At 35.5% G+C, this 15,744-nt stretch overlaps 1 protein-coding gene across 1 annotated transcript in view; it reads left to right on the forward strand.

Annotated features, from left to right (window-relative positions):
• The window catches only part of LOC107739013 (dihydropyrimidine dehydrogenase [NADP(+)]-like), a 202,235-nt gene extending 193,195 nt beyond the window's left edge, over window positions 1-9,040 (forward strand). The window contains 4 exon segments of the mRNA XM_016550973.1: window positions 3,775-3,921; window positions 4,041-4,181; window positions 7,923-8,145; window positions 8,361-9,040. Coding sequence (XP_016406459.1) covers window positions 3,775-3,921; window positions 4,041-4,181; window positions 7,923-8,093 — 459 coding nt within the window. The 3' untranslated portion in view covers window positions 8,094-8,145; window positions 8,361-9,040.
• The last annotated feature ends 6,704 nt before the right edge of the window (window positions 9,041-15,744 follow it).

Consider the following 15,744-nt stretch of genomic DNA (forward strand, 5'->3'; position numbering starts at 1 on the left):
GTACATAGAAAAAGTCTTAGATCTTTGAGTTCAGCTCATGAAAAATGGGGGCAAAAACATAAGTGTTGCGTTTATAATTTTGTTCAGTATATATATATATATATATATATTTTATCACTTTTATTTATTTATTTTATTTAACATTAACCACAATAATTTGAACATAAACAAAATGTAATTAATTAATTTAAAATATTTGTAGCAATGGCAACGTAAGAGATGACAGTAGTTGTTTCAGTCTCCAGTAATGATTGTCTCCTTTTTGTAATATCGTGTTCTGTGTAAACAATAAGTTGAATCAAGCAGCCCGTCTGTCACCTAAATGAATCTTTGTTCAGTTGATGTGTTGTTTACAAATTTGAGAGGATGGTACAAGTGAGAAAAAGTGTGTGTACTATTAAGAAAAAAAAACAATGCATCCAATTAGGAGAGTGTCTCTGATAGCTGAAAACACAGGGCTAGCATGTGGGGTGGTGGACATCACCCAGTACTTTTCATTAAGCCATACACAGCTCGATGACTTCAATAGCAGGCCACAAAATTACTACACAACAAATAAGCGAGGATGATGCACGGCATGCTGGGAGTTTGGAGTTGAAATGTTTGCCTTAATGAGCTTAAGAGAATGTCTTCCTCCCTTTGAGTCGCGCCCGAGGCCGTGGTCTTAACTTTGGCTGTCTCCCAGGGCATCCCCTCTCCGTCTGCGGTTTACGCCGTTCACCTGAAAGCCTCTCGCAGTGTCATGAAGAAACAGCAACGAGATGAAGGAAAAACACTGTGGTTGTGAAAGACTTTGTGCTGTCCTGGGTTCAAATTAATGAGGGTTGAACGCTCTTGAGATAAATTTAGGTTTTCATATTTAATTATAGCCTTCTGCAGTGGTTGAGTGCGGATAAATCACACGATTATTGTGCTTCAGGGTTGTTTATAGCATTCTTTATGGCTTTTATTTTTGACTCATGAGTTGATATCTTTTCCTAATAGCAATGAGCAGTTGAAAGAGCAATAAGGCTTAATAGTTGGATCGTATGAAGTGCTCGGCTGGGAAATGACTGCCTCTGCTTTGAACCCGCGTCGCTCTTTCATGTAGGTAGCCTTGTCACTGCCTGTCTTTGAGCTTTTCACCTTCAGACTTGTTGCTTGACACGCGCTCTCTGTGTCTGAAGAAATCAGATGAGCGAAAGATTAACATCTTTTGATCAGCTATCGCGCTGACATCCACTCTGACACTAAATGAATGTTTTATTTTGTATATGTGACGAAAAACGATATTCAAATGCACAGTCTAACTCGCTTGCCAAGAAATGTCATCTGGTGGCTTCACATGAACTGTAATGTGGCATATCTTTAGATCTGATTGTAGTTTGATCTGGAATGTGGTTGTGGGATGTGTGTTTCCCAGGTTTGGCATCAAGCGCTACAGGGATAGTTCATGTTAAAATGAACTTTCTGTCATCAGTTATTCACCCTCATGTCACATGATTTGCTTTATTCTTTGGAAAGCAAAAAATTATGCTTTGAAAAATGTATATATAATATATATATATAAATTAAATTAAACAAACAAACAAATAAATAAATGTTTATATTTATATATAAAGGAGTATAATAATATAATTTATCGATTTTATTTTATTTTATTATGTTTGTCAACTTTTTCAAAATGTATTTTTATTTCCAGTAGAATGTAAAGATTTACTTAATAAAAATGATACTTGGCAGATGAAACGATGTCTTAAAATCAGTTTTATATATTTATATATAACAAATTTTTTATTTTATTTTATTTTATTTTATTTTATTTTATTTTATTTTATTTTATTTTATTTTATTTTATTTTATTTTATTTTATTTTATTTTATTTTATTTTATTTTATTTTATTTTATTTTATGGGCTTGTCTTAGTTTGTTGGACTGTCAGTTAGTGGGAGCTATTTAGTTTTATCTCCAGTAAAATGTAAAGATTTACTTCATGAAAATGATACCTGGCAGATGTAACATTTCACCATTTATAGTATTTAATATTCCAGTATTTAATCAAAAGATTTCTCCATATTCATCCATGGAGGCTGGATTGGCCCTGAATATCTACTGACATAGAACCACCAAAATGTGTAGAAATCCTATGGGTTGCTGCCAAGACCTGGTTTTTCTAGCATGGTGAGAAATGGCTCGGAGAATCAAATAAGTGAAGATGTCCCGGTTCTCTTCGAGATGCTCACCGAGAGAGTGTGACATGGCCGAGATCATGTTTTCTGTCGACACACTCCCGCTGAATCCATCAACGGGAGAATCTTCCACCCACAATTCCGAGCGAGCCGGCAATCCCTGTTCGTCGCCATGGTAATGTCTTAAGCCTGAATGGCAAATGAATATTTTTGCAAATATATTGCATGATTTTACAGTACAGGGCCTTCAAAAGATACAAAAGTGGTAAACCAAGAACAATAATCTCTCAGAAATCATTCTGCGTGACCTACATCAGTTTTCATTTTACTTTTTATGCACAAGCGATTTCGACAACGTGCGCAGCTGCTTCGGGGGCCGTGGATGTAATATCGATCGTGCGTGCTTGCCAATAAGTTTTCTTTCTTTTAACATTAAAACATCGCCTCGCGCAAAACGCCACAAACCTGAAGTCTCACCTTCGCGTGGAATGAAAGCGGTTAAGCCCGGAGCAGATTAGACTCTAAACCGCTGTATGTTGACAGAAGGGATCTCATTAATTTTCAAGGATGAAAAAGAGTAGCCAGTCCTCAGAAGGGAGCAGCATGTGTCTTTAATGCCTTTGTTTTGCTCTCCTGTGAGCGTGTGTACTTCTCTGATGGTCTAATGAGGGACACAGCGCTCATGCTTTGGCACACATGGCATCTGAAGCCCAGTGAATCAGTAATCACTAGTAAGCATAAATACCCATCTCCTTGGTGAGAGCTTCTTAAAGGAGAACACATGGCACTGCGTGAAAGGAAGAGCGTGCTTCACAATTCAACGTAATTGAGTATGTCAGGAAATATAATTGGTTACCTCAAAGAAAACGCAACCAAATCACCAAATGATATCAGGCATCTGTTTTTGCAGAGCATAGAGTATAGCAAATGTCCAGAGAAGAACATGGACCACAAAGAATCCCATCATTTGTTTTTTAATATATTTAACATAATTCCTTCATTGAATTGCTAGAACCAGTGTTATTTTAATATTATTTATATAGAAGTATATATACTGTATACTATTATTATTTATATTATATGCTACTATAATATTTATTAATATTTTTTTAATTATTATAATAATTATAATTAATTTATTTATACAGTTATATTTAATATTATAATTAATAGTAATAATTATTAAATTTAATTTTAATATTTTGAATTAATTCAATTAGGCTTAAGGTAGATGCCAAGGTAGATTTTTTTTTTAGGTTTTCATCTAATATATATATATGTTTAGTTAACAACAACAACACTTACTTATTATTATTTACACTGTATACTATTATAGTATTTATTAATATTTTATTAGTAGTAGTAGTAGTAGTAGTATATTATACTTATTATATTATATATTATATTTTAATATAATTTAATATTTAATATAATATATAATATATTAATATATAATATAATATATAATAATTTCTAATATAATTTAATATTATATTATTCCAGCATTATTTCAAATACTATTTTAAAAAAGTACAATAACAATAACAACACTGGCTAAAATGTTAGTGTGTGCAATTCATTCTGTTTGTTTCTTGTTCCCCAATAGTGTCTACCCAGTTTTGGCCCGTACCAGCAGGAAAAGAAGGAAGCGATTGCAAACCACATAAAGAAACTGAGAGACTTCAGTGACGACACTGTTTTCAGCAAAGGAACGAGAGTTTACGCTCCCAAGGGTCCTGTGCCAAGAGTTAAAGTGGGTTTACTTATATTATTCACTTGCTTACATATCGTTAAAGCTCAGAAACTATTTTTCTCCTCAAGACTTTTGACCTTTGGTCTGAAGTTCCCATATGTTTGTGTTTTTACACTCAGGATGTGATAGCCAAAGCTCTGCAACAAATCGGCGCCTATCAAGAGCTCAACATTGAGGAGCAAGTGCAAGCTCTGATTGATCCGGAGATGTGCGTTAACTGCGGGAAGTGTTACATGACCTGTAACGACGCTGGATACCAGGTGTGTACCTCCCTCCGTCCGCCCACTGCCTGTTTGTTCCCACACAAACCCATAGCTCCTAGCCTCTGGCTGTTCAATTACAGCTCCTGGCCTCTCCAGGGCTCAAAGACTTCAGCTAGTCCTTTATAAACTGAGAAAGAACCATTTCCAGCTCTCAACGACCAGTGGTTTTCAGTTATAGCTAACAGAATATGGCTTACGTTAACAAAAACAATGAAAAATGTAGCCTAGCGGCAGAGGCGCCTTAGGATAACCAGAGGCCCCTGGGCTACAGCATTACAGTAGGCCCCGCGACCCCAGAAAACAACACTGTTCTGCGTAAAATGTGAATATAAGCGAATATGCAAATTCACTCTTTGCCACAAGGTGGCGCTTGTGGAACAGCAGAATTATATAGCCGTTACATAAAGTAAACACTACGTTATTACGGGCATTATGCGTGATATGAAAGAAAAATGCCATCAAAACTTTCCTGGCTGAAATGTGAGTTTACAGGTATGATTTAAACACCATAAATCACACAAAATATTAATTATTCATCATCAGTAGATCAAAACAACACGGCATGTTGGCATAAATGTGGGTTATTTGGTGATTGCTAACTGCGTTTTTATTTTGAAACATGACGTGCTCGTGTTTAATTAGTTAAATCACAGCGTATAAAGTTTAATGATCACATTTAAGCAATAGGACAATTCCTATTTTTCCATCCCCAGATTTAAAATTGAGACTTTGAAGCAGCACTATTTATGGAACACAGATGACACACAGATTACATCCAAGCAAGTTACTGAACTCTCATTGTATGACGTTACAGAATGTTGTCCGGTCCAGTTCCTTTCACACAGCAGTGTTGTGTTTTTGTTACTCTGCTTGTTGACATTAAGATACTCTCGTGCTGTGGTTATTTACTAGCGAATGCATTGTACATTCCGCTTACTGTATATCGATGGAACACGTGGAACATACCAACTATACAAACTGTGTGGGGGGAACCTAAACTTAGCCATTCACTATATAGGCCACTACAACCATGGCATCGCTAAAAATGAGTGTGTGCGTTTGTTTACAGAACGCTGTTGTCACTGCTGCAAACTCCCATATAAATAATTATTCAAAAAATATAATTTCCTTGCAGCCAGTGGGCCCCCTTTCCAGTGTAGGCCCCTGGGCTTCAGCCCCTTGAAGCCCGTGCATTAATGCGCCCCTGCCTAGCAGTTAGCATATATGCTTAGCATTCTGTAAGACTCCAAATACTGAAGTGAATACTAAAACCATTATACCAAATACTAAACTAAAACCAATATACCAATATTAATGGTTCTACCCTGACATACATGTGCATAAAAAGTGCCAAAAAAGCCAATTAAAATAAAAAACGAGTGCTGCTCTTACTGGCAGGCTAAAGACGTCTCATTAGCGCACCTGATTTTCCCTTTAGAGACTGTAATGAATATTAGCGCTCAAAACTGCGATGTCCCCTTGTGCCTCAGCCTGCAGAAGAACGGCAAGCAGGATGGCTCTGACAGTTTTATTAAAGTATTCATCTCACCCTCTCCTGTTAAATAAATGTCTCTTGCAATTTATCATAAGGGTATTGATGAAGTAGAGTGCGGGTTTTATCAAAGCAGTAATTGTTCACAGTGATGCTCATTGTCTGTGAGTGGATCTCTAAGAGGAATTACACATTATTAATGCTTTCTAATATAGAGGAGCATTCATCAACATAATGTGTCACGATCAAATAGGTGGCCCATCAAGCAATACAAAACAGCACTCTGTCGCGCTAGCGGCAATCCGGTTATGTTTGAAAAGGTGCCCGTACTCGATTCCACCTGCCAAAATAATGTCCAATCTTCCTGCTGTACATGCACAACATTTTACAGAATGTTTTAACAGTCTAATATAGCGTTTAGATTGATGGGTGTTCCTTCCTCTTCTCTGTAGTGTATTCACATAAAAAGTTATATGTTGCATAAAGGAAATGAAGCCTATTTTAGGCCCGTTTAAGATTTTTCATTTTCTGACATTTTTAAGACAACTACACAAATTTCCCCCTCGAATTCTTGATGATGTTGCAATAACTTTTGAGTTTGATGACAATGAAAGGTAATTTGTTTTAAATTTTCATTACAGTAATTCAGTATTTATTTCAGTAAAATAACAATTATATTAAAATGATAAAAATAATAATTACATTATTAATAATAATGATAATAATAATTATTATTATAAATTAATACAAATAATAATTATCGGTGATTGATTAATATGATGATTATTATTATTATTTTCTTGTTGTTAATTAGCATTTCTAAACCAGCTTAACATTTTAGCTTTGAGGTTTTAATTATTAATTATAATGAATTAATTATTTACATGTTCATCACTTGTAAGTTTGTTTCTTTATTACAGCAAAAATTATTATTTTAATAATAATTATAATAAATGTATTGTTGTTGTTGTTGTTGTTGTTATTATTGTTGTTGTTTTTCATTATTTATTAACCAGCTTAAAATTGTAGGTTTTTTTTAATTAAAATGAAATATAATTTGCTTTACATTTTCACTTTAATACAGTAATTTTGTACTTTATTACAGAAAAAAATTATTATTAATAATAATACATTTATTGTTGTTGTTGTTGTTGTTGTTCATTATTATTTCTAAACCGGCTTAAAATTTAAGTTTTTTTATTAAAGTGAAGAATAATTTGCTTTACATTTCATCACTTTAGTAGTGTTGTTGTTATTGTTGTTGTTTTTCATTATTTATTAACCAGCTTAAAATTTTTTTTTTTTTTTTATTAAAATGAAATATAATTTGCTTTACATTTTCACTTTAATACAGTAATTCTGTACTTTATTACAGAAAAAAATTATTAATAATAATAATACATTTATTGTTGTTGTTGTTGTTGTTGCTCATTATTATTTCTAAACCAGCATAAAATTTAAGTTTTTTTATTAAAGTGAAGAATAATTTGCTTACATTTTCACTTTAATACAGTAATTTTGTACTTTATTACAGAAAAAAATTATTATTAATAATAATACATTTATTGTTGTTGTTGTTGTTGTTGTTCATTATTATTTCTAAACCGGCTTAAAATTTAAGTTTTTTTATTAAAGTGAAGAATAATTTGCTTTACATTTCATCACTTTAGTAGAGTAACTTTGTACTTTATTACAGTAAAATAATGATTTTAATATTAGTAAATTATTATTAATAATATTTTTTAAACCAGCTTAAAATAAAACGCAGATACTACAAATGTTATCATGATGTATAAATACGATTTACATTTTAATAATTTTGTCATTTTTGTATTATATCATAAAATAATATAAGTATATAATTAAAATTAAAGCATTGAAAGGCAGATACTAAAAATACTGCCATTACATATAAATACCATTTAAATACGTCATTGGTTTTTTTTCTTCTTCTTTTTTGCATTACGATAATGAGAATTTGGGCCTAATTAAATTTAAAAAATGTCACAATACAAAACACCCCAAAATGGCAAATATCATTTATTTATTTTTATCATATTTTGATTTTGTGAAATGTGTGAAACATGAGCCACATGACATGTTCCTGACAGGTTTCACACATCTGTGTGCTCCGGTGGAGGGACAGCACACAGTCTTTGTTGTGTTTGTATTGTGCGACGTCTAGTCGTAGCCGGTTGTCGCCGCTGGTGAGGATATAATGATTCCAATGCCTCTGTGTCTGGCAGGCCATTGTGTTTGACCCCGAGACTCATCTCCCCACGATTCAGGACAGCTGCACCGGCTGTACCCTGTGCCTCAGCGTCTGCCCCATCATCGACTGCATCAAAATGGTTGCCAGGACAACGCCTTACGTGCCAAAGCGAGGCCTCCCTCAAGCCGTGGAGCCCGTGTGCTGAGAGAAAACCCCAGACAAAAAAAAAGTCTACATCACAGCATTGAATTTACTCGGTAATTGCAGTGTGAAGAATTAACTTTGTTGTAGAGGGGGGAAAGCAAATAATTAGATTAAAAAAATAATAATTGCCTTATTTTCAGGAGCCAATTATCCAGAAATAATCTTAGGGGGTGTTATTTTGAAACAATAGCGAGGCGATTTGTCGAGGTGAAGTTCCTGCCTCTCTTTCTCTGAGGGCTGATGGGAATGAATCTGGCTGTTTATGCAGATGTGGGAAGACCACGCATATCCTTTAACAAGAGCCACAATGATGGATCGTCCACTACATCCCGAACAGAATGCAATCACATATACAAGAGCTGCTGATGGGAAATGAGGAAATGAATGGATTTTAATTGAATGGTGGATGGTTGGGCTCGGAATCACACTCGACGTTGTTTTCCATAACGTATGATGATTAGAAAAGGTTTGTTTGAAGTTATACATGCTATATTGTATGCAAAAAGCCAGTATACTTCTACAACTAAACCTGAAGTAGTAGTTACCTAATTGACATGAATTGTATTTATTTCTCTCAAAGCCTTAATAACAAATATGGTTGATTTTGATTGCATTAGCCATCTGGACAGGGTCATTTAGAGAGCCGGTCTACATCAGTAATATGCTGAACATTTCGAGTAAAGGTCATCTATGACTATTTCCAGACATTAGAGATGAAGACTAGCTGTTATTCATCTTGGACCCAAAAGGTCAAGTCTGACCACCTCTATCTCTACAAATACACGGCCCATCCGTACCGCACATACAAGCCCCTAGCTTGCTGTCTATGAAGCAGACGATCAAACACAGTGATGGGCGGGGCAGGATAACTGTGCACTTGTCCTTAACAATGATGAATGAATCTCATGAAGAAATGTCTTGGTCATATCTCAGCCCAAAAACATACAAAATTGTAGCCCATTACATTAGAAAATTATTATTATTATTATTGAAAATTCTCATTACTATAATGTGGACATTTTTTTTACATTAAAATATTTCAGGTTATACTTTAGATTTTTTTCCGTCTCTCAGGTCATAATTTACCTCAAATATATATTGTAATTTATTAAAAGTAGCATAAATTAAATAAACAAACCATTAAATGTTATAACAACAAATACCACCAATATTTACAAATAATAATATATTTTAAAAATGATTTCATATTAATGAGAATTACGGGAGAAAAATATGCTTAATTGTCAAAAAAAAATATTTCAGGCCATACTTTACCCCAATAAATAAAAAAAAATAATAAAATATGCTTAACTGATGAAAAAAAAACATACTTTACCCCAATATATAAAATAAGTATATACATTATATATAAATTTTGTGTTACATTTTTTTTTTCATATTAAAGTTCTGAGAATTATGGGGAAAGTATGCTTAATTGACAATAATAATAATAATGTCGCAATGAAAAATATTTCAGGTTATACTTAAAAAAACATTTTTATATATTACCTCTATATACAGTATATATAATTTTGACTTAAAAATTATATTATAAATATCATTCAGATTCTTGTTTCATACAGCTGTAACACTAATTTACTGTAACAATAATTTACTTAGGCCTATCTCAAAGCCTACTTATAGTAATATGTACTTAACTGTAATTGCACACTTGTGGACTTGCATATTAATAAAAAGTCTTGTTGTCAATCTTATTTGATTAGCACTATTGACTATTGTAGCTGCGCGGCCAACTTATCAGGATTCACAGGCGGCCACAGAAATATTGTTTGAAGTGTTCAGGTGAATGGAATATTAAACAATTTGAGATTAAAATCTTCTTTGATTGATTGTACCTCCATTAATGTTAATGATGTTCTGAAAAACATTGCTCTTCTGGTCAGGTCACAGCTGTATCCACTCTGTGGCGGGCGAGGGTCACGCAGCTTGAACATGGCTAACCGTGAGGTTTTTGTCATGCATGTTTTCCCATTAGCTTTGGCTTTAATTTCAATCCATTGTCTAACGTCTGGATTTGAGCCAAGAGTCAGAGTAGAATTTAAATGATGATCCACTAGGCTGCTTTTCTAATATTCGAAAGACCCGTGCAGTGTCTGTGTGTATCAGTATACTGTATTTATATGCACTTTTTCCCAAAAATTCAATGTGTATGTTCAGTTCTCCATGACCATTTGACACTACGAATTAAAGGTATAGTTCAAATGAAAAGAAAACAGGCAAAATGTTAGCCTATTACATTACATAATAATTAACATTATTTTGACAATTACGCCCAAAATTGTGAAAAAAAGATTTTGTTACTAAAGCAGTGTCTCAAATAAACTTTATTAAAAGCAAATACTGTCAAAAAATAATACAAATGTTATTTACAAAAATGTTACATATTAATATATTTTTCTGTATTAAAATAATGAGAATTACAAGGAAAATATGCTTAATTGTCAAAAAAATTATTATAAAGTTGCAATGAAAAATATCAGCTCATACTTTACCCCAATAAATAAATATATAATACATATATTTTTATTCAGTTTTCCATGGCTGTTTGACCGTCTGACCCTTTAAATTGTTTAAATTGACCCAATTCTACCATTTACTCACTCTCATGTCATTCAAATCTGTATGATTTTCTTCTGCAGAACACAAAATTAGATTTTTTTTAAGAATGTTGGTTACCATTCCATTTTGGTAACCATTGACTTCCGTTGTGTGGACAAAACACACAATGCCATTTCTCAAAATATTGTATTTTATGTTCCACAGAAGAAAGAAAGTCATACAGGTTTGGAATGATGTGAAAGAGAGCAAATGATAACAGAATTTTAATTTTTGGGTGAACTATCCCTTTAAATAAGCTATTTCTGCTGCTGTACCTTTAAGACAATCTTAAGACTATATGCATGGTTTTCTCCAAAGACTAAAGAATTTTCCAAACAAAAAAAATTTTTGTCTGTTGTTCTACCTATCTATCTCTGTATTTTTAATCTATCTATCTATCTATCTATCTATCTATCTATATATATCTATCTAGGTTTGGAATGATGTGAAAGAGAGCAAATGATAACAGAATTTTAATTTTTGGGTGAACTATCCCTTTAAATAAGCTATTTCTGCTGCTGTACCTTTAAGACAATCTTAAGACTATATGCATGGGTTTGATTCCTATGAACTGATAAAATGCATACTTACAAACATAAATTTGCTTTGGTTGAAAGCATCTGTAAATTCAGCATTTTTGTACTTTCTGTCAGTGTACATTTTAGCAAGAATGAGGTCTGGTGTTACTCCGGGATCTTGTGCGACGGACTGAAACTTCAGTGGCGGACGTCATTTATCAGGACAGCTGTAATAAACAGAAACATTAGCTCAGAGCTTCGTATTTGTCCCCAACCATCGTTCGATACAATATCTCGCCTCTGTCTTCACTGAGCAGGAGGGTATGTGTGCTGAGAAATCGTTGTGTCTGACATTTGGAACTTCCAGGCTAAAGTGACAAATGAATTAGAGTTCCCAGCACCTTCTCTTTAATGAATGTGAGTGGCCCGCACCTCCCCTAGCTCTAAAAACAGCCACGTATCGTGTTGTCACAGAGAAAAAGAGCTGCCAGAGTCTGGAGCTACGTGGCCGTACCAACAGGACTTGAATGCTGAGGTTATGAAGACTCACCCATATTGTTGTCTGGGCTCTTTTCTGATAGTGAGCTTAGCCTAACAGCTGGTTTGGTGTGTTATTGTTGAAGCCGGTCGACTGTTCTGTGGCGTTTGCACGGCGCAGTCAGAACAGGAGTTTGACATGCATTGTGAAGCGTCTTTGTGGAGCCGTGCTCGTGCATGGAGGAGGAGGGGGGTGCGATCTGAGAGAAAGAATGCATTTCTAGCTATGCTTCAAAAGGACACGGTTCCCAGAACATGGTAGTAATGGAGGATCCACTGTACTGTGTAATAATCTATTTGATTTCGTGTGTGTGTGTGTGTGTACAGGTTTATATATCCTGGTGGGGACTTAAACCTGAATACACACAGACTCATGGGGACTCGTGTCACGGTGGGGACCTAAATTGTGGTCCCCACGGGTACAAAAGCTTATAAATCATACAGAATGAAGTTTTTTGAAAATCTAAAAATGCAGAAAGTTTCCTGTGAGGGGTAGGCTTAGGGGTAGGGTTGGTGTAGGGCAATAGAAAATACGGTCCTGTAATATGTAGAAATTTGTGAATAGCAGTAATTCAGTTACTGTTAAATTCTGTGGCCACAGAATCCATATGGGCCTGCTTATTAGTAAATGTTCAGTGTGCCCTCATATACGGACAGCTTTTCAATCATTTTACAATATACTTTGAAAATGAATTATATTTAATCATTTCTGTCAAACAACAGTTACTTAAATAGTGTGACATTGAAAACCTGATGTGTTACCTGTGCTTGTGCATGTTTCAGAAGTGTGTGTGTGTGTGTGTGTGTGTGTGTGTGTGTGTGTGTTTGACTAGTTATCTAAGTCCATTGGGTGGGTGTGTGTGTTTGAGGACACTCTGATACCAGAGCTTAACAGGTAAAGGTCACTGAGATGAGATGGAAATACCAGTGAACAGAGCCTAAGGAGGAAGGACAGGATGGTATTTGGTCCTGCTAATTCAGGACTTGATCTCATCATGTGTGTTTCAATGTGAACTTTGAGGGTCATACCGGTGAGTCTGAACAGAGGGCGCTACACAAATCCACTCACACAGACAGATGGACACAGCTAGACTAATTCATCATTCTGTTACACAGACCTGCAAAGTGTTGCAAGTTTTTAGCACTTTTCCTAAACTGCTACTTTAACATCTGGGTCCAGTGAAATGTTTTAGCATTTAAATTAATCACAGATACAGGCGTTTTCACACTCTGTGGTAATGAGGGAGACAGAGGTAGTCTGGAGAAGGTGCTAAGTATCCTGACTGGTGTGCGAATGTGAGGATTTCATCCTCTCTGTATGTTATAGGTAACGTCTGTCAGATTTTTAGAAATATCGAAGAGCAATATTTTGATATATTGAGACCTAGTTTGAATCTGGAGACATTTCCAGATTCATTTCACCCTGAGTTTTCATTTGTGGGTGAACTGTTTCTTAAAAAGGCAAAAATTACAGCAGTTTACTTACAAAACAAAACAATATAAATCTAGATTGGTAGCATAAGCTGAGTCAATGCTTGATCTTTCGATTCTGACATTTGTTCGCCAACTGTGTGAGTCGGTGTGCATCAAAACCTAAGCAAAGCTGCACAATTCTCCCACTTCCTTCTTTCTCCATATCAAATTCTAAGATGGAAGTTGTTCTGTCCCTTGGAGAGTCCTTGCATTGAGCTCCACTTTACAGAAATTGGCCTCTGCGCCATCAAAGCCCAGCCGAAGACTGCAGGCGGCGGGTGACATTTTGATTGAGATATCTTGCCTCTGATAACATGCAAATTCCAGCGCGGCGACATGAACTGAGCCGGCAGACTTTATTTTTACTCTCCCTCCCTTTCGCTCTTTCTCACCGCTCTGTTACTCAGCGCGTGATGCTATCTATTACATTATGGCATCTGTATGCATTCAGTGACTGCGGCGGCGTTTTAATAAAGGCACATCACTTTCTGTCCTGTGGGCTGGTCTCAGCGCGTAATCAAACCTCACAGACTTGCATGGAAACAACACTGTCAGTCATTTCGTCAAATAAATACACTGTATATATTCATATGTTTCCTCTCTGCATATGAATGCACTGCTGTCTGCGAGGGATTTCGTAATTATTTAAATTTGCCGCGGCTTATTGCATGTACCAGATTCACATGTATTGAGAAGCTGACATGTGTCCACACATGCTGTGTCAATCTTACTTGTTATCAAGCTTGAGACATTTATTTCTTGATGTATTGTGACTATGCAGAATCCTCATATTAATAATTCCATTTGGTTTTATTGTAAGAATCACATTACAGGCCATAACTCTGCAAAATATCAATGACTGGTTGGTTGATTGCCTAACTGGGCATAGCTGTTGAAAATGTGATCAGAAGTGCAATAGATTGCTAGCATAAATGTTGTACCTATTAGATAAGCAATCAGTTCTTGTCTCTAAAAACTAGCATTATAGAGGGGAAACATTTGTATTGAACTTACAGCATTGCATAATAGTGAACGATTCCATCATTAAGATGTTTTTAACTTGAAACCATTGCTTTCGAGTCCTCTATCAATAATATCGCTTTCTCCAGTGAACATCTGAATCAGGAGAGAAATATGCACAGATCAAGCACCGTTTACAAGCCAAAACAGTTCTAAACAAATATGTTGGTGGATTTATGTGAGAGAACAACAGGGGATGGACTTTTTCACTGGAGGAAGCGTCATTATGGATTATGGACTGGTATTTTGGCCAGACGAGACCGTTTAAAGTTAAAAAAGCCTTAAAGGGTTAGTTCACCCAAAAATGAAAATTAGTCCATGTTTTACTCACCCTCAAGGCATCCTAGGTGTATATGACTTTCTTCTTTCAGACGAATCCAATCGGTGTTATATTAAAACTTTTCCTTGCTTATCCAAGCTTTATAATGCATGGGTGGGTGTTTTTGTTCAACAGTCCAAAAGTATTTAACTAAAGTGCATCCATCCATAATAAAATGTGCCTTACATGGCTCCGGGGGGGTGAATAAAGGCCTCCTGTAGCAAATCGATGCGTTTGTGTAAGAAAAATATCCATAGTTAAAACAATATAAACACCTTTCTTTCACTTCTGCTAACTGTCGTAGGCAGAAGCAGTTCCAGCGGATGATGTAGGATGTAGACGTTGTGCACGCGCCGGTGATTAGTGACAAACGCGGAAACGTGGAGGAGAGAGAACAAAATAAAACACCGGTCACAAATTAGAAGTACAAAACGAGGATTTGTAAAGAAAAATGTTGGAGGATTTCGATATAAGCCAAGAGGAATCTAGTTTTTCTTTGGTAAAGTAAGGAAACTTTGCTTCCATTGCTCCTGTTAACAAACGTTGGTTTTCGCGAGACTCACATGTAGTGTTGTCAAAAGTACCGACTTCGGTACCAGTTGGTACTGCAATTTTAAAAACGCCCGTTTCCCGCTAACATTAGAGCGCTGTTGAGCGGATTCTTAGACACCGCTGATTGGCCATAGTGTTCACGCGCTCAACAGATATGACTGTGATTGGCTTCAATGATCATTGCATCATGCTCTTCACCGAGTGCTCACACGGAAGCACACAGGAGCATTTGAAAGCCACGTCTATCAGCAGGAAATGGACGTTTTTAAAATTGCAGTACCGACTGGTACCGAAGTCGCTACTTTTGACAACACTACTCACACGCGCAGGTGCTACACTTACGTTTGGCGGCATCCACCGGAAAGGCAGTCTCTTGTGAACGCGTGTACGACAGTTAGCGGAAGTTACAAAAAACTGTTTATATCAGTTTAAATATGGATATTTTTTTTACAAACACGCATCAATTCGCTACAGGAGGCCTACCACCCTCATTCTGAGATGTGCGGTTAGGACTGCGCATGCGCACTGGCTGATCTAGCCTGAAAAATACGCTTTTTTTTAACGTTATTTGAGAAAAATAAACAACATTTATGATACAGTTGTTGTCAGATTTC

The sequence above is a fragment of the Sinocyclocheilus rhinocerous genome, unplaced genomic scaffold, assembly GCF_001515625.1.
Source record: "Sinocyclocheilus rhinocerous isolate Xijiao unplaced genomic scaffold, SAMN03320098_v1.1 scaffold1697, whole genome shotgun sequence".
Classification (NCBI taxonomy): domain Eukaryota; kingdom Metazoa; phylum Chordata; class Actinopteri; order Cypriniformes; family Cyprinidae; genus Sinocyclocheilus; species Sinocyclocheilus rhinocerous.